At 44.4% G+C, this 27,613-nt stretch overlaps 1 protein-coding gene across 1 annotated transcript in view; it reads left to right on the forward strand.

Moving 5' to 3' along the window:
* The first annotated feature begins 6,945 nt into the window (after window positions 1-6,945).
* LOC137525974 (up-regulator of cell proliferation-like) overlaps window positions 6,946-27,613 on the forward strand; it is a 32,599-nt gene continuing 11,931 nt past the window's right edge. Inside the window, exons 1-2 of the mRNA XM_068247184.1 lie at window positions 6,946-6,993; window positions 24,132-24,188. Coding sequence (XP_068103285.1) covers window positions 6,972-6,993; window positions 24,132-24,188 — 79 coding nt within the window. The 5' untranslated portion in view covers window positions 6,946-6,971. The remainder of the gene's footprint in view (window positions 6,994-24,131; window positions 24,189-27,613) is intronic.

Consider the following 27,613-nt stretch of genomic DNA (forward strand, 5'->3'; position numbering starts at 1 on the left):
TTTATTGTTTTTACTCAATGACACATTCATTAAATGATTGACCCTCTTTTATCTCTATTGACCCTTTTTATCTCTTTCCTGCTCTCAGAAGCCATTTTCTTCTAGGAAAGTGTTTTATAGTTGTAATTTCTTAACAGTGAGGGTCACACTGTAGGCTGACCCAGTCCTGACTCAGACAGGAACTGTCACTAACATACCTGATGTTTAACTCTTTCAGGCAGAGAAAGAAAAAAAAGGAACACAGCTTAGTTATTTGTGTGCTAGGTACTGTACATACACATGTCTATCTCATCATGTCACTTCGGTTATCATTTAACCATTACACTATCCAGCTACAGCTACGAGTGACCTAAAATGTAATCTATATTCACTCAGTTTACTCTTCCTCTACATGAATTTGGTATGATTGTACAAAAAGACTGTATAATTAGCGGGCACCTTAATATTTATAGAATATCAGTAATTTTTACTGATATTTTACTATTCCTCTTCTCAGACCGGTTTCACACTGCAGATTGGTGGCAGCCTAGGGGCCACAACGCCAGAAACAGGCCTTCAGGAGTTACCACATTAGTATGCGGTAATCCACATTTGGCAGCCAGCCAATGAAGACGTGATGCACACTTTCTGTGGCCAAAGGGATGATGTGCGCAGAAGCGTATCGCTAAAATATGCCTCTGCACCTGCGTGATGCATAAAACCTGCGGTGCGCATTTTAGTACACATGCATCGCCATAGACGCACATGACTTCCAGTCGCCGCAGCACTGCACGGTAACGTAGATTTGCCCTTGTGTTGGGAATGCGTTGCATACAACACTTCCATCGCATCGCGCCTCACTGCGTCTGCATTAAAGTCCCCATAGACTTTCATTCCCCTGCGGTGGGGTGTGGTAAAATTACAGCACCGCCCCAGTGTAGCAGGGCCCTCACACTACCCCTGTCCCTACCTACTGCTAACACTAACCAACCGCCCCAATATCTATGCAGCTAATTATCATTTTCCACTGCCGTCAACATTATACACTTGGTGCTGCTATAAATAGCATTGCTGTCTATGCGGTGCCCATTGTACTGCCCAACTGCCAGCACCCATATTATCTTTTTCGATATCGTAGTGGGCCCGCCTGGTAATTTACGGAGCACACAAATCAGGAAAGTCGGGATGTTAGGGGCTACAGTTGGAAACCATTTAAGTTTTATTTTATCTATTTTTTTTCAGACTGAGATGTGGATATCATGGCTTTTTTCAAGAAAATTGTAAAAGGTTTGAAAGGATCAAAATCAAAGCAGTCTGGACAGAATGCGGAAGCGGGTCATGAATGTAAGTTACCTCTGTGCATTCAGTTACCGTAATTATTGCAACTTTTCTAAAGCGCTTCCTTCATTTTGAAAGGGACACATGTTATATGTTTTAAAAAGTCTGTTCTTGGCCTGTCTTTCTTGGAATTTCCTTTTTTTTACTTCTATAAAGAGGAGCTTTAGCAAAAGAGTAGTGTGTGTGTGTGGGGGGGGGGGGGGGGCGTGGGGCGGAGGGCGGTAAATCAACACACTGCAAAGTGAGAAATTAAAAATAGTAGATAGATTAAGAAATTATCGATACTCACTGCGTAATTTGTTCTTGTTGTTTGATCCAACATGGGCCTGCAGGTCATTATCTTTACTACTGGCAGACGAAAAAACAAACAGAGAACACAACAGTTATTATACAGTGGGTTGCAAAAGTATTCGGCCCCCTTGAAGTTTTCCACATTTTGTCATATTACTGCCACAAACATGCATCAATGTTATTGGAATTCCACGTGAAAGACCAACACAAAGTGGTGTATACATGAGAAGTGGAACGAAAATCATACATGATTCCAAACATTTTTTACAAATAAATAACTGCAAAGTGGGGTGTGCGTAATTATTCAGCCCCCTGTGTCAATACTTTGTAGAACCACCTTTTGCTGCAATTACAGCTGCCAGTCTTTTAGGGTATGTCTCTACCAGCTTTGCACATCTAGAGACTGAAATCCTTGCCCATTCTTCTTTGCAAAACAGCTCCAGCTCAGTCAGATTAGATGGACAGCGTTTGTGAACAGCAGTTTTCAGATCTTGCCACAGATTCTCGATTGGATTCAGATCTGGACTTTGACTGGGCCATTCTAACACATAGATATGTTTTGTTTTCAACCATTCCATTGTTGCCCTGGCTTTATGTTTAGGGTCGTTGTCCTGCTGGAAGGTGAACCTCCACCCCAGTCTCAAGTCTTTTGCAGTCTCCAAGAGGTGTTCTTCCAAGTTTGCCCTGTATTTGGCTCCATCCATCTTCCCATCAACTCTGACCAGCTTCCCTGTCCCTGCTGAAGAGAAGCACCCCCAGAGCATGATGCTGCCACCACCATATTTGACAGTGGGGATGGTGTGTTCAGAGTGATGTGCAGTGTTAGTTTTCCGCCACACATAGCGTTTTGCATTTTGGCCAAAAAGTTCCATTTTGGTCTCATCTGACCAGTGCACCTTCTTTCACACGGTTGCTGTATCCCCCACATGGCTTGTGGCAAACTGCAAATGGGACTTCTTATGCTGTCTGTTAACAATGCCTCTTCCATAAAGGCCAACTTTGTACAGTGCATGACTAATAGTTGTCCTATGGACAGAGTCTCCCACCTGAGCTGTAGATCTCTGTAGCTCGTCCAGAGTCACCATGGGCCTCTTGACTGCATTTCTGATCAGCGCTCTCCTTGTTCGGCCTGTGAGTTTAGGTGGACGGCCTTGTCTTGGTAGGTTTACAGTTGTGCCATACTCCTTTAATTTCTGAATGATCGCTTGAACAGTGCTCCGTGGGATGTTCAAGGCTTTGGAAATCTTTTTTTAGCCTAAGCCTGCTTTAAATTTCTCAATAACTTGATCCCTGACCTGTCTTGTGTGTTCTTTGGACTTCACAGTGTTGTTGCTCCTAATATTCTCTTAGACAACCTCACAGAGCAGCTATATTTGTAATGGCATTAGATTACACACAGGTGCACTCTATTTAGTCATTAGCACTCATCAGGCAATGTCTATAGGCAACTGACTGCACTGAGATCAAAGGGGGCCGAATAATTATGCACACACCACTTTGCAGTTATTTATTTGTAAAAAATGTTTGGAATCATGTATGATTTTCACTCCACTTCTCATGTGTACACCACTTTGTGTTGTACTTTCATGTGGAATTCCAATAAAATTGATTCATGTTTGTGGCAGTAATGTGACAAAATGTGGAAAACTTCAAGGGGGCCGAATACTTTTGCAACCCACTGTATATACACACACACACACACACACACACACCACACACACCACACACCACACACCACACACCACACACACACACACACACACACACACACACACACACACACACACACACACAGATATTATGTGCTTGGCAGTTGGCAACAGATGTTATTTCCAACATTGCAACAGACAGGAAACTGTCAGGGTCATGGCCCTGACCTCACACTGTCGGAGGGGTTTCACTACAATGTCAGCCATGTATGATGTCCCAGATTTATTCTGGGAAAGAGGGCATCGGCCACGGATTGGGATGAAGTTCAATCCTGGGTAACAGTACCTTGTTAAGATACTTAATGATCTACTGTTGAGCAAATGGAGCAAAAGTGCATAGGGTACTGACAAAGGTGTATCTAGAGGGGTGCAGGCATGGCTCATGCCTTGGGCACCACAGCAACATGGGCACTACATCTTCTCCAGTGCTGCGCCGCCATGCCTGCCCCTGTGTCTCCCTATCATTCAGATCAGATTCATTCTGTTATATGGGGAACATGGCTACTTAATTTATGTATGTAGAGCTCACTTGGCTTAGTGTTAGAAAAGAGGACAGAGAGGGAATAAGAAGAAAAAAGTAACTTCAGCAATATCCCGAACCAAAACACGGCAACCATAACACACGTATGCAGGAAAGGAGGCTGTTTTTAGAGGGGAAGGGGCTCTGACTGGGAGATGCCCCCCCCCCCCCCCGCCCGCAATTTCAGTGTTTGCCATAGGCTCTATATTGCCCAGATACGCCCCTGGATACTGAGGATTGCAATGTTTAATAATATCCTGGATTTATAAGTAGGGTCTGCTATTAAGTTTGCTAAAAGGGCAAAATATCTTGCTTTATGCCTAAAACAAAGAAAGAGGATATTAAATAATGAAGACGGAATTAACTATTAGATTCCCTTTGACATCTATAGGCATTTCTTTTGTTCCTCATTCATTCACCATAGACATCTAAAGGTGGATTGGGGCTACACAGGAGGACAGGGGAAGCCTCATTGGGATCTAGAGACTTCCCCCTCCCGAGGTAAGTACCCCACAGTGGCACTTGTTTTTTCTTACACATCGTCTTTAAGAATTAACTTTATCTGATTAAAAACCATGAAAAAACCAGAGTAGAGAGAAACATAAAGATGCACTGTAACAACCCACCCAGCAGCATAATTATTTCTGGATCTTAGGGTCTTTTTAAAAGATTTCGGACTGTAAAATCAGGAAAAAAAGTCAGCAGCAGCCCCTGCTCTCACTCACCTCCCTGGGCTCCAGTGCTGCAATTTTACCTCCATCCTCCAAGTGGCGCTGTAACACTTTGGTGAGATCAATGACAGCATTTTCACCAGAGTGATACAGAGCATCCGAGGACAGGAAGGAGAACGACTATTGACGTCTGGATCCCCCAGGAGGTGAGTAAAAGCTCCCACTGCGCGCAATACACTGCATAGAGCTCTCGGCGGCTCCCACTACTATATTAATTAGCCTGGTTTCATATTCCCAAAGGAAACAGGAGTGGGTCTCCGATCTATTGTAGATTGCATATAGTGGTGCAGATAGACAGGAGACAGTAGGAGCCTCACCCCTGGCAGGGGCCATCTCCAGGCAGCGCTTGTCCATGTTGGTCAACTAATATGACAGGGCCAGCACTGGTACCTACAAACTCAGAAGTGAACACTCCATGGACTACTGACTGTCCAAGATGGACATATGGTTAGAGTTTGTAGAACATGCCCTGGAGATGCTGCCCTGCTACAAGTGTATTATCATAAAGGATGTCCAGAGCAGCTCAGCACGTTTGGCTGTGTTGATGGCTGAATTTATGGAATGGTCACAAAGGTCCAGGCCTCGGGTGTCTGCAGCCAAAGCGATCCCTAGACATGGAAGAGGGGTTGCTGCATATGGAAGCGGAGTCTGCAAATGGAAAAGGGAGGCTGGAAACAGAGATCAGCACAAGAAAGAAGGGAGCTCCTGCTCAATGGAGCTGCACATGGAAGAGCGGATCTACTGTACTGAATGTTACACATGCTAGGGAGGGTGGCACATGGAATGTGAGGAAAGGGTTTCTACACATGGAGGGGAACACACTGCATAGTTGACCTAGGGGCAAAAAAAAGTATATATCCAGCCTCATGATGAGCAGACATGCAGGGCTGGGCCGAGGCAGAGGCAAGAGAGGCTCCAGCCTTAGGGCGCTGTGTAGGAGGAGGCACACAACTCACTCAGCTATCATTCCCCTATTGTGTTTGAAGCAAAAAGAAATAGGAAAAGGGGATACATGGCAGTGACTGCAGGCCAGATAACTAGAGACTAAAGTGTTGGGGGCCCTGTGGCACCTTTTAGTCTAATAGAAGTGTGTGTGATGGCTGGGGCGGGAGGGATGGGGGGGGGCGCACTTTGGTGTCTCAGCCTTGGGTGCTGGAGGAGCTTGTCCCGGCTCTGCAGACATGGCATCCATTCCATAGACAACTTGGATTGCATGACCATGGCTTGGATCTCAGACAACTTATAAACCTCCCCAGGGCCGGATTTGTACTTTCCAGCGCCTAAGGCCTGCTGTCAACCCCCCATTCTGACTAACACCCTAACTAGTGATCACTGGTTTGAATTGGCTTCCCTCTGTTTTGCTGCTCTGCCCCCCATCCACAAATCCACAAAGAAGCAGTGCATGCTCTGTCCACTCCCTGTAATTTTGCGCTTCTGCCTGGATGCACAGAAGCCGATAATATTCTGGGCATGCATACTTCAGAAATGACACTCATGTATGAGCAGCACTTGTCAAGTACGCATACCCTTAAGACTCCCGGCCTCGGGAGCAGATTCTGATACATAGCTTGTTTTGCAAACATAAATAAATGGAATATAGTTGTTTCAAAATGTCCTGCTTTCACTGATGCTAACAAGGAACAATGCTCTACTAAATGAGTCAGGAAATAGGTTCACTATTGCACAGAGAGGTCTGCTGTAAATAATTCCCTTGGAAAAAGCAAAGCATAAATGTAACAGGTCTCAGGTCTTAAACAGCGCTGACCAATAATAAACTATCTAACAGCAGTGAGGGGGAGATCAAACTTAGCAGAGCTGATCATTCCTGTCCGTGAATGTGAATGTGTGCATGAAGAAAGTTCTGCTACTGTATAGCCGTAGCACTTCTCACAGCAGCTTGTATGTTGCCACTCATACAGTGTACAGGATCATCAGCAGATTCTGACTGTCATCACACACACCAGGTCCAAGAAGTGAGAGAGATGCAGGGTTCTTTGGAATTCAGCCAGAGCAGAGCAAAGCAGAAAAGATAATTTACTTTGCCATGTTACCTCTTACCTCTTCTCCTGCGCCCTTCTGATTTTTATCACCCAAGACCAAGGCCTTTGTGGCCTTCGCAGAAATCCAACATTTCACAAAAAATATTTTTGACACATACTAACAAGAGTATTTCACAACGGTGTGGACAGCATCAAAAGACCCCAAGGATATGTTCCTTTCCATATGACCAAACAAGCCTCAAGAAATGCATACTCTAAATGATCCATCATTAAAAGTACTACAGAGTACCACAAGGCTCAATTTTAAGACTTGTATTAGTTATAAATGACTCTGACATTAAGTATAAAAGTCCTCTTTGTCTTTCTTTCAGATGATACAGTCTTTTATGATGACACACAATCCATGGGTGATGTCAGTATACAAGGTAAGACAAGTTACGTAATTGGATGAGTTGGTGGCTTCAATTCACTAAGCATTACCGCATTTGGTATTACAGAAAACAGCTGATTTTTTTTAACATCTCGGCACAGCTCCCAACTGTTCTTCTTTTTTGGGGTGGGAGCACAGTCCCTCTTTGGAAGCGAAATCCCTCTGTCCATTTGTCCCTTTTTCAGGACTGATGTACAGATCTATATATATATATATATATATATACTAGCTGATGACCCGGCATTGCCTGGGTATGTATTTGGCTGGTATTGGCTCCACCCACTTTTTCTAACCCTAACGCACTAACACTCAATGACCAAGTTTGTGAGCTTTGGGGTCTTTGGCATCAATAATTTGTATATTCCCATAGAAATTAAATCTGATTGGTGTAGCAACACAGATGTCTGATTATTATGTGATCTGCAGAATCACCAATAATACAGACTCTATACCTGATTATGTGGTGATCTGCAGTATCACCAATAATGCAAGTATAGAAGACAAAAATACATAGATGAGTAGTGTTTGGTGCAACAGTAAATGGATAGTCATATAGACCTCACCAGAGGAGCTGGTGGGTACTATCTGCGACAGTAACAGATTAGTTTGACTAGACCTCACCAGAGGAGCTGGTGGGTACTATCTGCAACAGTAACTGAATAGCTTGACTAGACCTCACCAGAGGAGCTGGTGGGTACCAACAGTAACTGAATAGTTTGATTAGACCTCACCAGAGGAGCTGGTGGGTACCATCTGCAACAGTAACTGAATAGTTTGACTAGACCTCACCAGAGGAGCTGGTGGGAACAATCAAAGAGCACCTCTCCAGTGACAAGGGCTCACTGGAGAGTAGGGAGGTCAGACCGGCAAAGATCGGCAACAGAGAGGCAGGAACAATACAGAATCAGCAGGCAAGAGAGTAGTGATATAACAGGCAAGGTTCAGCAACAGAGTCAGATGGGCAGAAGTACAGAATCGATAAGCAAGAGCAAGGTCAGAGTTTAGCCAGAGCCATACACAGATAATCAACAGTAATAACAATAACAATAATCCTAGTCTTGTGTGAAATCCCTGGTTTCCTCCCAGATCAAAGCACACCGGATACTGTCTAAGGTCTGAGCGCTAACACTGATGTATTCGCAACAGCAGACAGGTTGCCAGTGAATCTCCCGAGCCTAAGAGCCCGAGGAGACGCTGAGTCACGCCCCCCTGCGCCTGGCCAATCAGGAACGGCGGGCGCATGGCGCGACGTCAGCCGACCCTCTGGTCAGCTGAGCCGCCTCCTCTCAGAATAAAGGTCATGACGGTGCGCGTGCGCATGCGTTAATGCGACCCTATAGGCGACCGACAGACCCGTCCTCGGCGTGCTAGATGCCCGAGGGACGGGTAGTGAGGTGGGCAGGGGCACGGAGGCAGCTGCGCTGACGGCGCTGTTCGCCGCAGCTGCCCCACTGATTGTTACAATTGGCTGTTTGTGGTTCCTCCCCTCTCCAGCATTTGAACCCCAGTCACCCAATACCAACTGTAGCAGGCAGGGCCGGATTACCGACCAGGCAACAAAAGCAGTCGCTTGGGTCCCCATTCAGAGTCAAAGGGGCCCCATCAGCACATAAACCAGCCCTCGCCATCCTGTCAGCGGTGGCTGGATGGTATAATGGTTACAGGGACCCTGAGCAGTGCAGTAACTATGGAAAGATGCATATAATTTTAAAGCTCTCTTTCTCCTCTTTCCAATGATATATAAACCGCCGCCCTATGCCTTTTAGTTTTCGATATTTTTGCAATCAAAATCGCGGCCACGGCAATTACGAACGCAAAAATAGCGAAAACTAAAAGGCGTAGGGTGGCAGTTTATCTATCATTGGAAAGAGGAGAAAGAGAGCTTCAAAATGATTTGCATCTTTAGTTACATTGTATTACACAGGATGACTTTTCTCCAAATTCGGCAGCTCAATTCAGCACAATGCAATGAAATATAAGGAACCCAGGGGGATATAATTACAAACATCATGCTGGTAGGTGTGAGGATGTAATTAATTCGTTGTGGGTATGCTTAAAGGCATACCCACAGGCACTGCTCGGAGTCCCTTTAAGGGCTCTGCCTCTGACACAGGAGACCAAGGTTCGAATCTCGGGTCTGCCTGTTCAGTACGTCAGCACCTATTCAGTAGGAGACCTTAGGCAAGTCTCTCTAACACTGCTACTACCTGTAAGGCGTGTCCTAGTGGCTGCAGCTCTGGCTCTTTGAGTCCGCCAGGAGAAAAGCACAATATAAATGTTATTTGTCTTGTCTTGTCTTGTCAAATGATGCCGTGCGCTGCTGATCGTCTTCAGCGCCAGGCTCTCCTCCTAGGTCCCCCTCCTGCTACTGTGTGCTCTGCCGCTGCCCACTCCTCCCTCCCTTCCCACAGAGAACCACAGCTGCAGCAAGAATGATAGCAGCAGATGGCAAACGCTCACTCACCTATCCATGATCCAAGCGATAGAGATCCCGTCATCTGAAACCCATCTGTCTCTTCTACAATGCAGCCGCTCGCTCTGAACTTCCTGATTCTCAGATCAGACAGGAAGTAGTAATAGTAGTAGTAACAGAGCGGCAGCACTCTAGAGGAGACAGATGGGCTCAGGATGATGGGACCTCTATTGCTTTTATCGCAATAGGTGAATGTGAGTCATCTGGTGCTGTCATTCTCCCCCGCTGCGGCTGCCTTCTCTGCTGGACTATCGTATTCACTGGGATGGAGGCCGCATGGTGGCTGTCTAGTTTGGGAGGAAATCGGTTGTTCGGTCGTGGGGGTGGTTATGTAATTCTGTCTGGGGAACGGCTTCCGGTTTGGCGGTGTCCAGAGATTTCTGCTATTGCCAGGCTGGAGATGCAGGGGGAAAGTTCTGCTGCTGTGATATCTGGCGCCCTCTTCACAGGGGTGCCCCAGCCCCTGAATGCAAATGTCCCAGCCATTCATCTCTCACTCTGCATTTTGCTGCTGCTATTCCCTGCATTGTGCACCCACATAGGAAAGCGGGCTGTTGCCCATAGCAACCAGTAGCTCGGCTGCCCCGGTGTGTGCGGCATGTTGCTGTACGGCTGCATCTTCTGATTCTATTACGACATGATGGGGGGGCCCAAATCAGTTACTTTGCTTAGGGCCCCATTTAGCCTTAATCCGGCTCTGGTAGCAGGTTTGAGGCATCTGCTATTAAAAGTGTAAAAATGGTAGCAATTTAAATATTTCCCTTGAAAATCAAAAGGTGAATTGTGATTGGCTATTATAGGCTCCACCCACTTCCCTAAAAATTAATCTCAGTCACCCAGTGACCATCTGGGTAAAGTTTGAGAACCCTGCTATTAACAGTGTAAGAATGGCTGCAGTTTATATTTTTCCAGTGAAACTTGTTTTTGGCTCTGTCCACTTTTTGTAACCTGGACACAAAGTAACTCAATGACCAAGTTTGTGAGCTTTGGGGTCCTTGGCTTCAATCATTTGTATTTTCCCAGTGAAATGAAAAAAATCTAATTGGCTGTTTGTGGCTCTGCCCCATTTCTGAATTTGAACCGCAGTGACCCAATGACCAACTGTACCAGGTTTGAGGCTTGTGCCATTAACAGTGCAATAATGACAGCAATTTAAATTTTCACCTTTAAAATCAACAGGTGAATTTTTGATTGGCTATTTCAGCTCCACCCACTTTTCTGAATATTAATCCCAGTCACCCAGTGACCAACTGTGTCAAGTTTGGGAGCCCTGCCATTAACAATCTAAGAATGGCTGAAGTTTAAATTTTCAAATTTAAAAAGTTAGTTGTTTTTTGGCTCCGCCAAAACATACAGTCACTCAATGACCAAGTTTATGAGCTTTGCGGTCCTTGGCATCAATAAGATGCAATTTCCCATAGAAATTAAACAAATCTGATTGTTTGTGGCCCGCCCCCTTTTCAGAATTTAAACCCCAGTCTGCCAGTGACTGACTGTACCAGATTTGAGGCCTCTGTTATTAAGTGTGTAAGAATGGCAGCAATGTAAATATTCCCCTTGAAAATCAATCAGTGAATTTTGATTTGCTGTTGTAGGCTCCACCCACTTTCCTGATTATTAATCCCAGTCATCCAGTGACCATCTGTGTCAAGTTTGAGAACCCTGCCAATAATAGAATGCCTGAAATCAATCTAACAAAACTGATTGGCTGTTTGTGGCTCCACCCCCTTTAGTGAATTTGGACCCCAGTGACCCAATGACTGACTGTATTAGGTATGAGGCTTGTGCCATTAACAGTGCAAGAATGTCAGCAATTTGAATATTCACTTTGAAAATCAATAGGAAAATTTTGATTGGCTTTTTTAGGCCCCACCCACTTTTCTGAATATGAATCCCAGTAACCAACTGTGCAAAGTTTAAGAACCCTGCCATTAACAGCGAAGAAGGGCTGCAGTTTACATTTTCCCAGTGAAATTTGTATTTGACTCCACCCACTTTTTCTAACCTTGGCACACAGTCACTCAGTGACCAAGTTTGTGAGCTTTCGGGTTCCTGGCATCAAAATTGTGTGAATGGAAGCCGTTTATCCAGCAAATAAATCTGATTGGCTGTTTGTGGCTCCACCCCTTTAGTGAATTTGAACCCCAGTCACATAATAACCGACTGTAGCAGGTTTGAGGCCTTTGCCGTTAACATTGTAAGAATGACAGCAACGTAAATATTTACCTTGAAAATCTATAGGTGAATTTTGATTGGCTGTTGTAGGCTCCACCCACTTTTCTGAATATTAATCCCAGTTGCCCAGTGACCAACTGTGTCAAGTTTGAGAACCCTGCCAATAACAGAATGGCTGAAATTAATCTAACAAATATGATTAGCTGTTTGTGGCCCCTTTAGTAAATTTGAACCCCAGTCACATAATAACCGACTGTAGCAGGTTTGAGGCCTTTGCCGTTAACATTGTAAGAATGACAGCAACATAAATATTTACCTTGAAAATCTATAGGTGAATTTTGATTGTCTGCTGTAGGCTCCACCCACATTTCTGAATATTAATCCCAGTCACCTAGTGGCCAACTGTGTCAAGTTTGGGAACCCTGCCATTAACACTGTAAGAATGATTGCAGTTTATATTTTCCCATGTAAAAAATTAAGTTGTTGGTGCCACCCACTTTTTCTAACCTTGACATACAGTCACTCAATTACCAAGTTTATGAGCTTTGGGGTACTTGGTATCAATAATTTGAATCTTTCCATTGAAATTAAACAACTCTGATTGTCTGTTTGTGGCTTCGCCCCCTTTATGAATTTGAACCCCCAGTTACCCACTGACCAACTGTACCAAGTTTGAGGCATCTGCTATTAACAGTGTAAGAATGGCAGGAATTTAAATATTCCCCTTGAAAATCAACAGGAGGATTTTGATTGGCTGTTGTAGGCTCCACCCATTTTCCTCATTATTAATCCCAGTCACCCAGTGACCAACTGGGCAAAGTTTGAGAACCCTGCCATTAACCGTGTAAGAATGGCTGCAGTTTATATTTTCCCAGTGAAATGTGTTTTTGGCTCCACCCACTTTTTGTAACCTTGAAACACACAGTCATTCAATGACCAAGTTTGTCAGCTGTCAGGTTCCTGGCATCAAAAATGTGTGAATGGAAGCAGTTTATCCACCAAGAAAATCTGATTGGCTGTTGGTGGCCCCACCCCTTTAGTGAATTTGGACCCCAGTCACCCAATGAATGACTGTAGCAAGTTTGAAGCCTCTGCCATTAACAGTGTAAAAACGGAAGCAGTTTAAATATTCCCCTTGAAAATCAATAGGTGAATTTTGATTGGCTGTTGTAAGCTCCACCTGCTTTCCTGAATATTAACCTAATTTACCCAGTGACCAAGTATACCAAGTTTGAAAACCCTGTGATTAACAGTCTAAGATTGGCTGCAGTTTACATTTTCCCATTGAAAATGAACGGCTGAAATTTGATTGGCAGTTTAATGCTCTGCCCACTTTTCCTGGATTTGTATCCTCAGTCACCAAGTGACCAACTGTGCCAAGTGTGGGAACTCTGGCTTGATTACTGTAAGAATGGCAGCTTTTTACATTTTTTCCATTGACATGAATGGGTGAAATCTGATTAGCTGTTTGTAGCTCCACCCAGGTGTGCAGGGGGGCCACGAGACCCCCAGAACATATCATCCCAGGTAGTAAGGGATTTGTATACCAAGTTTCGTTCAAATCGGTCAAGCCGTTTTCGAGTGATCGCGGCACATACATACATACACACATACAGGTCCTTCTCAAAAAATTAGCATATTGTGATAAAGTTCATTATTTTCTGTAATGTACTGATAAACATTAAACTTTCATATATCTTAGATTCATTGCACACAACTGAAGTAGTTCAAGCCTTTTATTGTTTTAATATTGATGATTTTGGCATACAGCTCATGAAAACCCAAAATTCCTATCTCAAAAATTTAGCGTATCATGAAAAGGGTCTCTAAACGAGCTATTAACCTAATCATCTGAATCAACTAATAAATTCTAAACAACTGCAAAAGATTCCTGAGGCTTTTAAAAACTCCCAGCCTGGTTCATTACTCAAAATCGCAATCATGGGTAAGACTGCCGACTTGACTGCTGTCCAGAAGGCTATCACTGACACCCTCAAGCAAGAGGGTAAGACACAGAAAGAAATTTCTGAACAAATAGGCTATTCCCAGAGTGCTGTATTAAGGCACCTCAGTGGGAAGTCTGTGGGAAGGAGAAAGTGTGGCAGAAAACGCTGCACAACGAGAAGAGGTGACTGGACCCTGAGGAAGATTGTGGAGAAGGACCAATTCCAGACCTTGGGGGACCTGCGGAAGCAGTGGACTGAGTCTGGAGTAGAAACATCCAGAGCCACCGTGTACAGGCGTGTGCAGGATATGGTTACAGGTGCCGCATTCCCCAGGTCAAGCCACTTTTGAACGAGAAACAGCGGCAGAAGCGCCTGACCTGGGCTACAGAGAAGCAGCACTGGACTGTTGCTCAGTGGTCCAAAGTACTTTTTTTCGGATGAAAGCAACTTTTGTATGTCATTCGGAAATCAAGGTGCCAGAGTCTGGAGGAAGACTGGGGAGAGGGAAATGCCAAAATGCCTGAAGTCCAGTGTCAAGTACCCACAGTCAGTGATGGTCTGGGGTGCCATGTCAGCTGCTGGTGTTGGTCCACTGTGTTTTATCAAGGGCAGGGTCAATGCAGCTAGCTATCAGGAGATTTTGGAACACTTCATGCTTCCATCTGCTGAAAAGCTTTATGGAGATGAAGATTTCATTTTTCAGCACGACCTGGCACCTGCTCACAGTGCCAAAACCACTGGTAAATGGTTTACTGACCATGGTATTACTGTGCTCAATTGGCCTGCCAACTCTCCTGACCTGAACCCCATAGAGAATCTGTGGGATATTGTGAAGAAAAAGTTGAGAGACCCAACACTCTGGAGCCGCTATCGAAGCATCCTGGGGCTCCATAACACCTGAGCAGTGCCACAGGCTGATTGCCTCCATACCACGCCGCATTGAAGCAGTCATTTCTGCAAAAGGATTCCCGACCAAGTATTGAGTGCATAACTGAACATAATTATTTGAAGGATTACTTTTTTTGTTTTAAAAAAACCTTTCTTTTATTAGTCGGATGAAATATGCTAATTTTTTGAGATAGGAATTTTGGGTTTTCATAAGCTGTATGCCAAAATCATCAATATTAAAACAATAAAAGGCTTGAACTACTTCAGTTGTGTGTAATGAACCTAAAATATATGAAAGTCTAATGTTTATCTGTACATTACAGAAAATAATGAACTTTAGCACAATATGCTAATTTTTTGAGAAGGACCTGTACATCCTGTACAATTTTTTTTATTTATATTTTTATTTTTTTTCTCCTTAAAATGTTTTAAATTGACTCTAAGCTTTGTTCTTATCCTTTAAATCAATATATTTCGTACTATGAAATATTATCTTGAAATAAAATGAATGATGATAGAAATAACCAGTGGGGTCTGGAAGATAAGATCTTTTGCTTATCAATTATTTGTGATATGCATGACTAGGGGTGTGGCTGAGCTTGATTAGAGGTGTGGCAGGGTCGTGTCTTAAAATGTCCCTATATCTTAACTCAAAAATGTAAGCGGTATGAATGTGGGTAAAAGAACGCATGCATGCCCTATTATGCTTCAGTGGAAAAAGTTTTACATAGGTATATGCTTAAAGGAAAGGGATCTGGATGTCCTACAGTATGAGCTCAGCAACAACACATAATGCAAACCTGACCTTTTAAAAAAAAGAAAAAAATACCTCTACCACTTGATGCTCCAGGGCCGTAAATATTCGTCTATGCAAGTTAATGAGAAATGAATGGGCAGAGAGCATTTTTTTCTAAAAAGAACAGATTCTATTATATGAAAATCAACTACCGTAAATAAGTAAAATAAATTATAAATTAAAATAAACATTTAAAACACAATAAAAATTTACAGTGTAATATAAATTGGGGGCTTGGTGTTATTTCAAGCATCAGATCGCAGCAAAACATCTCCTCCATGGGTTTTAACTATCATCTGTATGCAGATGACACCCAGATCTACCTCCACACCCCTGACATATCCACCACTACCATGGACAAGGTCTCCTCCTGCCTATCAGCCATCTCCTCCTGGATGTCCGCTAGGTTCCTGAAACTAAATCTAGACAAAACGGAATTTATGATCTTCCCACCCCGGCCATCCACGAACCTCCCAGATGTGCATGTCACTGTTAACCACACTACCATTCGCCCTACCTCTCAAGCCCGCTGTCTGGGTGTCACCCTGGACTCCGCACTCTCCTTCACTTCCCACATCCAAAACCTCACAAAGTCCTGCAACTTCCACCTTCGTAACATCTGTAAGATTCGCCCTTTCCTGACCTCTGCCACCACCAAACTCCTCATCCATGCCCTCATAATTTCCCGCCTTGACTACTGAAATGCCCTGCTGTCTGGTCTCCCTATGACCCGAACAGCCCCACTGCAGTCCATCATGAATGCGGCAGCCAGAATTATCCACTGCTCCCATCGCTCCACCACGGCGGATCCCCTCCTAGAATCCCTCCACTGGCTTCCTATCCAGTCCAGAATCAGATTCAAGATACTGTGTCTGACCTACAAATCTGTCCACAAAACCTGTCCAACCTACATTTCCGATCTTACTCAGAGGTACACACCTAGCCGCTCACTCCGCTCTTCCAATGAACTTCGCCTAACCGCCCCCCCGAATCACCCAGTCCCATGCACGCCTCCAGGACTTCTCAAGAGCTGCTCCAACACTATGGAACTCCCTACCTCCACCCATTAGGGCAGCCCCCTCCTTCAACATCTTCAAGAAAGCCCTCAAAACTCACCTTTTCACTCTGGCCTACCACCCCTCACAAGTGCTCTAAACCTACAGCTGAACTCTGGTCCCCTACCATTCGTGTCCTTACCTCTCCCTCTAGATTGTAAGCCTTTGGGCAAGGTCCTCCTCCTTTTGTGTCCTACCTGATCTTGCACCTCCATTGCTGTGCAGCCATGCTATGCATCTGAGTGAACCTAACTTGCCTAATCTCCATGCTCCATCCAGTGACTGACTAAGCATTACCTGGTACTCATACTATGGTGTGTGATCTGGTTTTCTTGTATTCCTGTATTGTCATATTGCTGTATGTCACCCCTAAATATTGTCTGTAACCTAAATTAATGTTCAGCGCTGCGTAATATGTTGGCGCTTTATAAATACAATAAATAATAATAATAATAAATAATAAAACAAAACTAAAAAGTACTTGAGCTGAACGCTGCAAGAATTTATTTCAGCCTCTAGGTGGCAGGAGAATACTTCCCTAAGAATTATTCTGGCAGAATGTTGTTATTGGTAGTGGAAGTTATATTAGTATTATGATGATCATTTCTAACCTTTTGGACTGCCAAGCAAAGCAATCTGTGTCATCCACACCATTACCACACACACACATACCGACGCGTGCAATATGCTGCTCATGCAGGAAATTCACATATAACAAGTACATTTATATGGAACCACAGATTACCCAGCAAGCTCATGGTGAACCAAAACTCCTAGGAGTGTGTAAGGGACTACAGAGGACCAAAAACCTCTCATTAAAACGTTATGCAAAACAGAAGTTTGTTTTTTTTAAACAGAAGGTATTTGCGATTATTTAATTTGGAGTGTGCATCTGTATGCATGTTGGATTATTGTGACTATGTACAATTAAGCTAACACATCATTGCTTTCCAGCCATTCTGGAGGTGTGTTTAGTTTTCAGGGAGATAAAGGGATGATTTGCATTTTCAGCTGCAGGGGCGTAGCAATAGACATAGCAGCCAGAGCAACAGCTATGGGTCCCTAGAACAGAGCTATGGGTCCCTAGAACCCAGGATTTTCAGGGGGAGGATTCCTGAAAGGTCTCCCTCAGCCACACACAATACAGTATAATACTTTGGTAGGAAATCATGCTGGGTACACACAATGCTGTTTCCCACCCGTCCGACAGCCGACATTGGTAATGAAGGGGCAAGTGAAGCTCTCACACAGCAAGGCACATGTGCTCATACCTGGCTCTGTTAAGTTCCCCAGAGCTGCCCCATGCTGTGTACACACGCTGCTTCTCCATGCTCTGTACACACGCTACTGCTCCATGCTCTGTACACACACTGCTGCTCCATGCTCTGTACACACGCTGCTGCTCCATGTTCTGTACACACGCTGCTGCTCCATACTCTGTACACACGCTGCTTCTCCATGCTCTGTACACACGCTGCTGCTCCATGCTCTGTACACACGCTGCTGCTCCATGCTCTGTACACACACTGCTGCTTCATGCTCTGTACACACGCTGCTTCTCCATGCTCTGTACACAGGCTGCTTCTCCATACTCTGTACACACACTGCTTCTCCATGCTCTGTACACACACTGTTGCTCCATGCTCTGTACACACGCTGCTACTCCATGCTCTGTACACACGCTGCTGCTCCATGCTCTGTACACACGCTGCTTCTCCATGCTCTGCACACACTCTGCTGCTTCATGCTCTGTACACACACTGCTGCTCCATGCTCTGTACACACACTGCTGCCCCATGCTCTGTACACACACTGGTGCTCCATGCTCTGTACACACACTGCTGCTCCATGCTCTGTACACACGCTGCTGCTCCATGCTCTCTACACACGCTGCTGCTTCATGCTCTGTACACACGCTGCTGCTTCATGCTCTGTACACACACTGCTGCTCCATGCTCTGTACACACACTGTTGCTCCATGCTCTGTACACACGCTGCTGCTTCATCCAAATCCACAGTAGCAGGGAAAGAAAGGGGGCGGTGCTGTGAGCATCAGGATGCCTGCAGATATTCTGGTGTGTCAACCTGTGCCTTTCCCCAGACACTGCACTGGCCCTGGTCTGAGGGGGGATTCTGGGCAGTTGTAATCACCCTCTGCGTTTGCCTATGCAGAGGGGCCCCAGGTGGTACTTGATGTATTCACTATTAACTTTCTTGTTTTCCTCCTCTCTCACTTTGTCTCAGTGCCCATGGACTATATACATTGCATATATACTATATACATACAATAGCATGAGAATGCAAATTGCCCAATTAACTCATATCCATATGGAAGGGGCAGATGGCATTATTGCTCCACTGCCTGCATCTGATGGCTCCATGAAAGTTCTGATATGGGGCCCCATAATCTCTAGCTTTGCCACTGCTCAGCAGTGATGCATTGTGGGAGACATCATATGCTCACTCCAACCGTAAAAATCGTAAATAACTTCTGTGTTAAAGGAGTTATCAAGCAAAATGTGCTGCCCCATGATATACTTACCAGGGGCTTCCTTCAGCCCCTTGCAGCCGACATGTCCCTCGCAGCATCTCCACTTGCAGCCGCCAGCCCGGGGTCCCCACCAGTGCAGAGGCCGACCTCGAGGTCATCCTTACTGCGCCTGTGCAAGCCCCGCTGTCAATCAAGTGCACGTTGTCCGCTGTGTACTGCGCAGGCGCATCACTACTGCTCAGTACACCGCGCACAATGTGGACTTGACTGACAGCGGGGCTTGCGCAGGTGCAGTAGAGGAGGTCGGCCTCTACACTGACGGGGACCCCGGGCCAGCGGCTGCGAGCAGAGATGCTGCAAGGGACATGTCAGGTGATAGGGGCTGGAGGAAGCCCTGGGTAAGTATATCATGGGGAAGCACAATTTGCTTGATAACGTCTTTAAAATGTACCAGAGATGAAAAATACTTACCGTTTTACACATACCTGAGGCTTCCTCCAGCCCCATGTGCGCAGATCGCTCCCACCCTGCCGTCCTCCGCAGCTCCGGAATTGGGTCCCATTAGTTCGACCAGTCACGGCCATCTGCACAAAAGGAGGTGCGCTCTTTACGTATCTCTCCAGAGGCCACTGGAGGAATATGCAAAGAGTGCACTGACTGCAACTTGTCGAACTAACAGGACCCAATACCGGAGCTGCAGGCAGCGGAGGACGGCGGGTGAGCAGTGTGCATGGGGCTTGAGGAAGTCCCAGGTATGTATAAAGCGGTAAGTATTGCTCATCTTTGGCTTCCTTTAAGAAGGCAAACTTCTGTTTTATATGGAATAAAACTAAAGCACTGGAAATTTGAATTATTTATTTTTATTTTTTTGCAATTTTGTGGCAGTTCACACTTTTTCTAAGAGCTTGCCTTGCTTTTTCTGGAATTTGCTAAGCTATTAAATGGCATAGTTAAAGAGATACCGTAACCAAGAATTGGACTGTATCCCAATCAGTAGCTGCTACCCCCTTTTCCATGAGAAATCTTTTCCACAAACGGATCATCAGGGGGCTGATATTGTGGTGAAACCCCTCCCACAGTGTGAGGTCAGGACCTTGGTCCTGACAGTTTCCTGTCTGTGAGCCTTGCTGCATTGTGGGAAATAACAGCTGTTTACAGCTGTTTCCAACTACCAAACAAAGCAAGCAGAATCTCCTTCCACTGACATCACCTGCCAGCAGTAAAAATGTCACCATGTAATAAATGAATGTAAATCAGGGAGAGGAAAGATTTTACAATTAGCAAACACTGACAAAATTTTATAACATTATTTTCACTGGAGTTCCTCTTTAAGTGTATATAAGTTTGTGGTCCACTGGAATTGAAATATAGATATATTGAAAAAAAAGTGAAATAATCTCTCTGTGTACACTGCTGGAAAATATTCCACGCATTCATACACATAAACAAACTCTACAGCTGCTGCACAGGGAGGCAAGTCCTGGCATAGCCTCTTTCTTGCCCCACCCTCCTCCTCGTAGTCTTATGCCTCTAATCTGAAGCATGCTTAATTTTAAGCAGTATCCCTCTTAGTGGCCACTAATGATACAATTTGCTGAATGAATGATCACGAACGATTCTTTTTATGAACGTTTGTAAATGATTGCTAATGGACAAAAATCTTCTAACCAATCCGATCAGATTAATGAAATTGATACAAATTTTGGTTCGATCCTGTCAGTCTGATTGGATTAGCTAGGAGATTTTTGTCCATTAGTGGTCCCAAATGATCATTAATTATCGTTCATAAGAAGAATCATTCGTAATTGATTGTAATGCAAATTGTATCATCAGTGGCCACCTTAACAGCCTTCTGCCTCCTCTCAGAGGATGACTAAGATTTTAGGGAGACAGCTCCAAGTGCATTCTGTCACTGCTCAACACACCCTCTACAGTACTTCCTGAACCCGGTCACCAGAGCCGGGACAAGGTCCTCCAGCACCCAAGGCTGAGACACCAAAGTGCGCCCCTCCATCCCTCCCACCTCAGCTGTGACACACTGATTGCTATTAGACTAAGAGGCACCCCAGGGCCCCCAACACCTTAATCTCTAGTTATCTGGCTTGTAGTCACTTCCATGTATCTCCTTTTCTTATTTCTTTCTGCTTAATACACAATTAGGAATGACAGCTGAATGAATTGTGCGCCCCCTCCTACACTGCGCCCTGAGGCTGGAGCCTCTCCAACCTATGCCTCGGCCCGGTCCTGCCGGTCACTCTGGTGCATTTGATGTGGGTGCTTCGCTTTGGCCAAAGTCCTACTGTTAGTGGAAAAATGTTTTCTGCTCAAGGTGCTTGGTTTGGATTCCAGTTCTTGGTAATATATTTTCATCCTGAAAAAACAAAAATATCTGCTGGCCCTTGAGTGTTTGTGAACCATCTAAAAATGTTTTTTATTTTAATGAATGTGACCTAAAATCTGATTTTCACGCAAAGTCCCAAATTTAGATTAAGAAAGCCTAGTCAAACAAACATATCAGAAATGATTCTGCTTGGCCATACATTTATTGAAAATGATCTAACAGCATATCTACATGTGGTAAAAATAGATGCGTTTTCCTCTCAGTTTCTAGGGAAACCCTTTCATACAGTAATTACTACAATTAAATGTCTGTGGTAGTTGTTGACCAGTCCTGCACATCAAAACCCCAGAACATTCACTTTATTCTCAAATATGTATTCTTTAGTAGAATGACTTCTATCTTTAAAGGAGATCTTCAGAGTAATTTTAAAAATCCTGCAGCCTCCTAGCAAAAAAACGTTATAGTTACCTGAGAACCCTTGTCCTGTGAAGCCATCCCAAAGGCCCCGCATCACTTGACTTCCGGCACCTGTCCCCACCTCCCCTCTCTCCCCAGAGAAAAATGTCAAGCTATTTACTGCAGTAAATAGCTTGGGTTTTTTCTCTGGGGAGAGAGGGGAGGCGGGGCTAGGCGCCAGAAGTCAAGTGATACGGGGTCTTCAGGAAGCTGTACACGACAAGGATCCTCAAGTAACTATAACGTTTTTTTACTAGGAGGCTGCAGGATTTTATAATTTATTCTGGAGATCCGCTTTAAAGACATTCAATTGCTGCATGGCCCACAGTCTCAAAATTTGGTTCAAAGACAGATGTCTTGACATTTTTCTTTAGAATTCTCTGGTATAGTTCAAAATTCATTGTTTCATCAATTATTGATGTTGTGCCATCCAGGCCTAGATGCAGCAAAAACAGACCCAAACCAGAATAATCCATTCACCATGTTTCACAGATGTGGTATGGTTCTTATGTTGGGGCGCAGTGGTTTTTATTCTCCAAATGTGACATTTCTCATTAAAACCAAAAGTTTCTATTTAAGCTTAATCTATCCACAAAACAATGTTCCAGTATTCTTCTGGTTTGCCCACATATTAAACAAATTGTAGATAGTTAAGAATATTTTTGTGGGAGAGCAGTGGTTTTCTCCTTGCTACCCTGACATCCACAACTTTGCCTTTAATGGATATCTGTAACCACCAGAATGAAAAAGTGTTACATATTCATCAAAGAAGAGGGAAGGCTCTGGGTACCTTAGGGACTTCCCGGTCTTCTCTGTGTCCCCTCATTCCACCACTGGACCTTTGTTCAAATGTCCCTTCATCTGTGTCTTTGGATCTTCTTGGTAGGCTATGGACATATTTGGGTCTCCAAGTACTTCCAAACACAAGCAGCTCTGTACTGCACATACACAAGTCTGCACTCGCTCTTCAGCAGTATGGAGCCGCAGATCTTCAAAAGTCCCAGAGACTTGAGTACTTCCATAGCCTTACGAGGAGACCAAAAGGCTTTGTCATTTAAGTCAGACACTGGAATGGGGGGCCTGGCAGTGGAACAAGGAGATGCAGAGAGGACCTAAGTCAGGGTGGTTAAACTCAATCAGGTAAGGGCCCAAAAGGTAAAGCATAGTTTATCTTCTGTATTTTATTTGCAAGGCTCCTAGCGTTGGTTTCCATGCACTTTTTTTAGTTTTATGACCACATTTTACAATTTTTGTTACATTTAAAGGAACATTATCAATTAACATGTTTTTTTTTACCTGGGATTGAGAGAATTCCTGAAGTGCTGGTAAATAATGATGTATACATTTGACTTGCCTATCTCTTTTGTTTCCTGTTTCAAATTCTTTTCACTCTTAACTGATGGCAAGTATGCTCAAATCTGAGTAAACCATGAGGGGATTGGAAATTCCCTCACAGTGTATCAGTTAACCCTGTGTGTGAGAGAAAGCTCTCAGCAGCTGCAGCTGCCTGTATCCTTTGTCCTGTGTCTCTGACTGAAGAGAGCAGAGGAAATGTAACTTGTTATAAACATTTGTAATTGTCTGTGACACCACAGCTTTTCATTTTTTATTTTTTTAAATTTGTTTTGCTTTCAGAGAAAAATACTCTGTAGTCTGATATGTAAAAAAAAGGGAAAAAAAAACACTGGCTGTGCACTGAAGCAGACACCCCTTTTGAGAATGATTTGTTCCAATAGAGCTAAATCCTACACACAATAAAGTAAAGCTTTTTCCTCTGATATTTAACATGAAAAGTAGGACAATGTTTACACAGCTGCTTAGACATTATTTGTACATTGTCATTTTAGAACAGTTGGGGCCTGATTCACAAAGCGGTGATAACCAAGTTATCACGCCTAAAAGACTTTAGGCGTGATAACCTCTGCATCGCTGAGTTAGCACCGCTTTGTGCTGGTGATCGCGCGCAAAGTCAGCAATCACGCAATTCCGCGCGCAGCGCCCATAGGGTTTAATGGGAGCATCGCAAGGTTTTGCACGCGGGAATTTCGCGCAAGTTTCTTCTTATCACGCCTAAGCTGAGTTTAGGCGTGATAAACGGCTTTTCACTGGCGTGCAAACAGTTTGCACTGCTTTGTGAATCAGGCTCACGGTTTGATAATGTTCCTTTATTGGGCTAAATGAAAGTTAAACTACTTCTCTTACTCTTTACACTGTCACCTCTTCATCCCCTATAATGCTAGGCTCCCACTGTCTATTTATCCTAACTTGTCCACATATTAAGACTTTACCCTCCATCCTCCCCTCACTCCTGTGTATATCTGATATGTATAATCAGACTTTGCTGGCTCCCTTGTTGGTCTTTAAATAACATAGGCTCCCTCTCAGTCACACAACGAGGTCACACTTAATTCTGAGCACACAATTCACAGATTTGTGTCCACATGCCTATGATATAATATCTTCTATAATACCATACTTATAATGAACTTAAAAATTCCCTCTATGTTTTCAGATGACATGTTACCTAGTGATGTAGCACAACCCATTGAGGATGCCTCCAGTATAAAAGGTAAAATCAGTTCAAGAGGACCTTTACTGAATATAAAGTAATTAATCAAATTGCTTCTTTTAACACTGCTACAGTATACATTATTTATTCGGTGTATATATATATATATATATATATATATATATATATATATATATTCTTTCTGTATACACTCGCTCACCTAAAGGATTATTAGGAACACCATACTAATATGGTGTTTGACCCCCTTTCGCCTTCAGAACTGCCTTAATTCTACGTGGCATTGATTCAACAAGGTGCTGAAAGCATTCTTTAGAAATGTTGGCCCATATGGATAGGATAGCATCTTGCAGTTGATGGTGATTTGTGGGATGCACATCCAGGGCAAGAAGCTTCCGTTCCATCACATCCCAAAGATGCTCTATTGGGTTGAGATCTGGTGACTGTGGGGGCCATTTTAGTACAGTGAACTCATTGTCATGTTCAAGAAACCAATTTCAAATAATAATAGCTTTGTGACATGGTGCATTATCCTGCTGGAAGTAGCCATCATAGGATGGGTACATGGTGGTCATAGAGGGATGGTCATGGTCAGAAACAATGCTCAGGTTGCCCGTGGCATTTAAATGATGCCCAATTGGCACTAAGGGAACTAAAGCGTGCCAAAAAAACATCCCCCACACCATTACACCACCACCAGCCTGCACAGTGGTAACAAGGCATGATGGATTCATGTTCTCATTCTGTTTACACCAAAATCTCACTCTATCGAGACTCATCAGACCAGGCAACTTTTTTTAGTCTTCAACTGTCCAATTTTGGTGAGCTCATGCAAACATCTGACCTGCGGGCGCCAGTTTGACAGCCCTGGTTCAGATGGTTCAGGTTACTTGATGTTAATTTCTATTTTACAGAAGAATTTGGGTCTCAAAAGCAACAAAATGGCCAGACAGCAGGGATGACCTTTGAATTGATTTGAAGGAGCTGCCTATACAAATTTATGTACATTTTATGCAAATATATGCAGCTTGAAAATGGACCAATCAAGGCCAACCCAAGTTTAAATTGATTGGTCCATTTTCAAGCTGCATTTATTTGCATAAAAATGTACATGAATTTGCATAAATGCAGAAGAATTTGCATATTATTGATCATCTCTACAACGGACATAGGAAAACTTATTTTCACACAGATAATATGGCCCATGTGCAATTCACTTTTTCTCCTAAGTTTTCTCCTAAGTGATATATTTTTTTTTTGTCTTGTCTTAAAATAACTTTTCAGCATTTTGCAATTGAAAAAACACCCACAAACTAGGAAACAACTATCTGTGAGGAAACGCGGAAAAGCCGCCGCTAGTGTTCAGAAGGAGGCGGCTGTTTCCGCGTCCAACATGGCGACTCAACGCGGAGAAACCGCCGCATGCCGCATGGGCAGTGCGGTGGAGTCCGCGTTGGACGCGGCGGATTGTGCGCATGGTGCTGGCGCTGACATGATGGAGGGGCGCAGGGAAGTCGCTGCTTGTTTGGTGAGCGGTGCGGCGGCCCCCGAGCCTGAATCAGCTGGTACATTGCAAAACATGTCTGGTGTGGCTGGGACTGCTAGTCCACACAGGTTCAGAAGGACGCGCGCGCGTGCTGAGAGGCAGAGCTTATATGACAGCCAGAGAAGAGTCAGCTGACCAAGCCGGTCAGCTGACATTTTCACCACCATCCATTGGTCCAGCACTTAGGGGTGGCGCTGGAGAGCGCTGGGGTATATATACTGGGTGCTGGGCATTTCTCTGGTGTCTGGCGTTGCGATCACTACATGGTAGCACTCAGACCTTGTCTGTATCTGTGTACTAGCATAGTTTCCAAAGGTGTTGACGGCCAAGGATCTCACACCTTAGCGTTAGGAGATTGAACTGTATTATTTGTTATGACCTTCTGCCTGCCTGACCATTCCTTTGAACTCTGATTCTGTAACTTGCTATCTCTGATCTCCTGTTGCCAAACTCTGCTCGTTCCTGGACTCTGTATTTGCCTCCTGATTCTGTACCCTGCTATTCTGATACTCTGTTGCCAAACCCTGCCTGTTCACTGGATTCTGTAACTGTCTCCTGTATCTGTACTTGATCTGTCTGTGTGTTAACGACCTGGCTTGCCCGACCTCGAGAACTAGCCTTACTTTCAGAGGCAGTTCCCAGACCTGTGAGTGACATCCTCTCTCTGGGGTCACTCCTACTCTGTCCTTCCCACCTTCAGCCTAGCTCCTCCCCCGGGAGAGTCTAGGCCTACAGAAGGAACATTCCTCTGTGTGTACTCAAAGTATTTCTGTTGCATAACACTCACTCGTTACTCAGGTGTCCAGAGGTTAGTGTATATATCTGATTATCGGGGATACTGCAGATCACCAATAATCGGGTATATTCTGCATTTTCGGCGATACTGCAGTTCACCGGTAATCAGACCCTCTCTGTGTTACACCGATCATTACAGAACGCCAGACCAAAATGCAAATGGACGCACACACTGATCGTCTGGGCGCACTTACCACTTCGGTGGAAAATATCAACCAAGTGCTGGGTAGTCACAAGACTATGATTGACGCATTGTCTGGTTCATTACAAACCCTCCAGACAGCAGTGAATGAGGTGCGATCCTCTCCTAGCTCTGACATGCGTTTACCTGTACCTGAGAAATTTTCTGGTCACAGATCGGACTTCCGCAACTTTAGAAATAGAGTGTTATCCTACTTTGAGTTGAAACCCCGATCTTCTGGTTCTGAGGCCCAAAGGGTTATATTTATTAAGACTTTGTTATCAGGCGATTCTCAGACGTGGGCGTACAGTTTGCCCATCGGAGACTTAGCCCTCACCTCTGTGGACGAATTTTTTAAAGCCATGGCAGTAATTTACGACGACCCAGACCTCGCTGCGACTTCTGAGCGGAAGCTCAAGATTTTGCGTCAAGGCAAGGGTCTGGTCGAGGATTACGCAGCCGAATTTAGGAGGTGGTCAGTTTCAGCGAGGTGGGACACTTATGCCCTCTTAGATTGCTTCTTATCGGGGTTGTCAGATGAGGTTTCCAATCTCATGCTAAGCCTGCCGGAACCTAAGACAGTCGATGAGGCCATTTCATCGGCCATTCGAGTCGACCACAGGCTACGCTACCAGAAACAGACCCGGGGTAGTAGTCATGTAAGAATGGTGTCCTACGCTGCGCCTCCAGTAACTCCACCTCCTCCTGTCTCGCCTCCACCCGAACCAATGCAGATTGGTCGGTCGAAACTATCCCAAGTGGAGCGGAGACGTAGGATGTCTGAGCAGCTGTGTCTTTACTGCGCAGAGGGGGGTCATAGAGTACGTAATTGCCCTAACAAGTCGGGAAACGCTACTGCCTAGGAGTTGTAGGGGGTAACACCCTAGGCGCACGACTTTTACCCCTAGAAGATAAACGGTTACTTCTTCCTTGTACTGTTACATG

Source organism: Hyperolius riggenbachi, chromosome 7, assembly GCF_040937935.1.
Source record: "Hyperolius riggenbachi isolate aHypRig1 chromosome 7, aHypRig1.pri, whole genome shotgun sequence".
Classification (NCBI taxonomy): Eukaryota; Metazoa; Chordata; class Amphibia; order Anura; family Hyperoliidae; genus Hyperolius; species Hyperolius riggenbachi.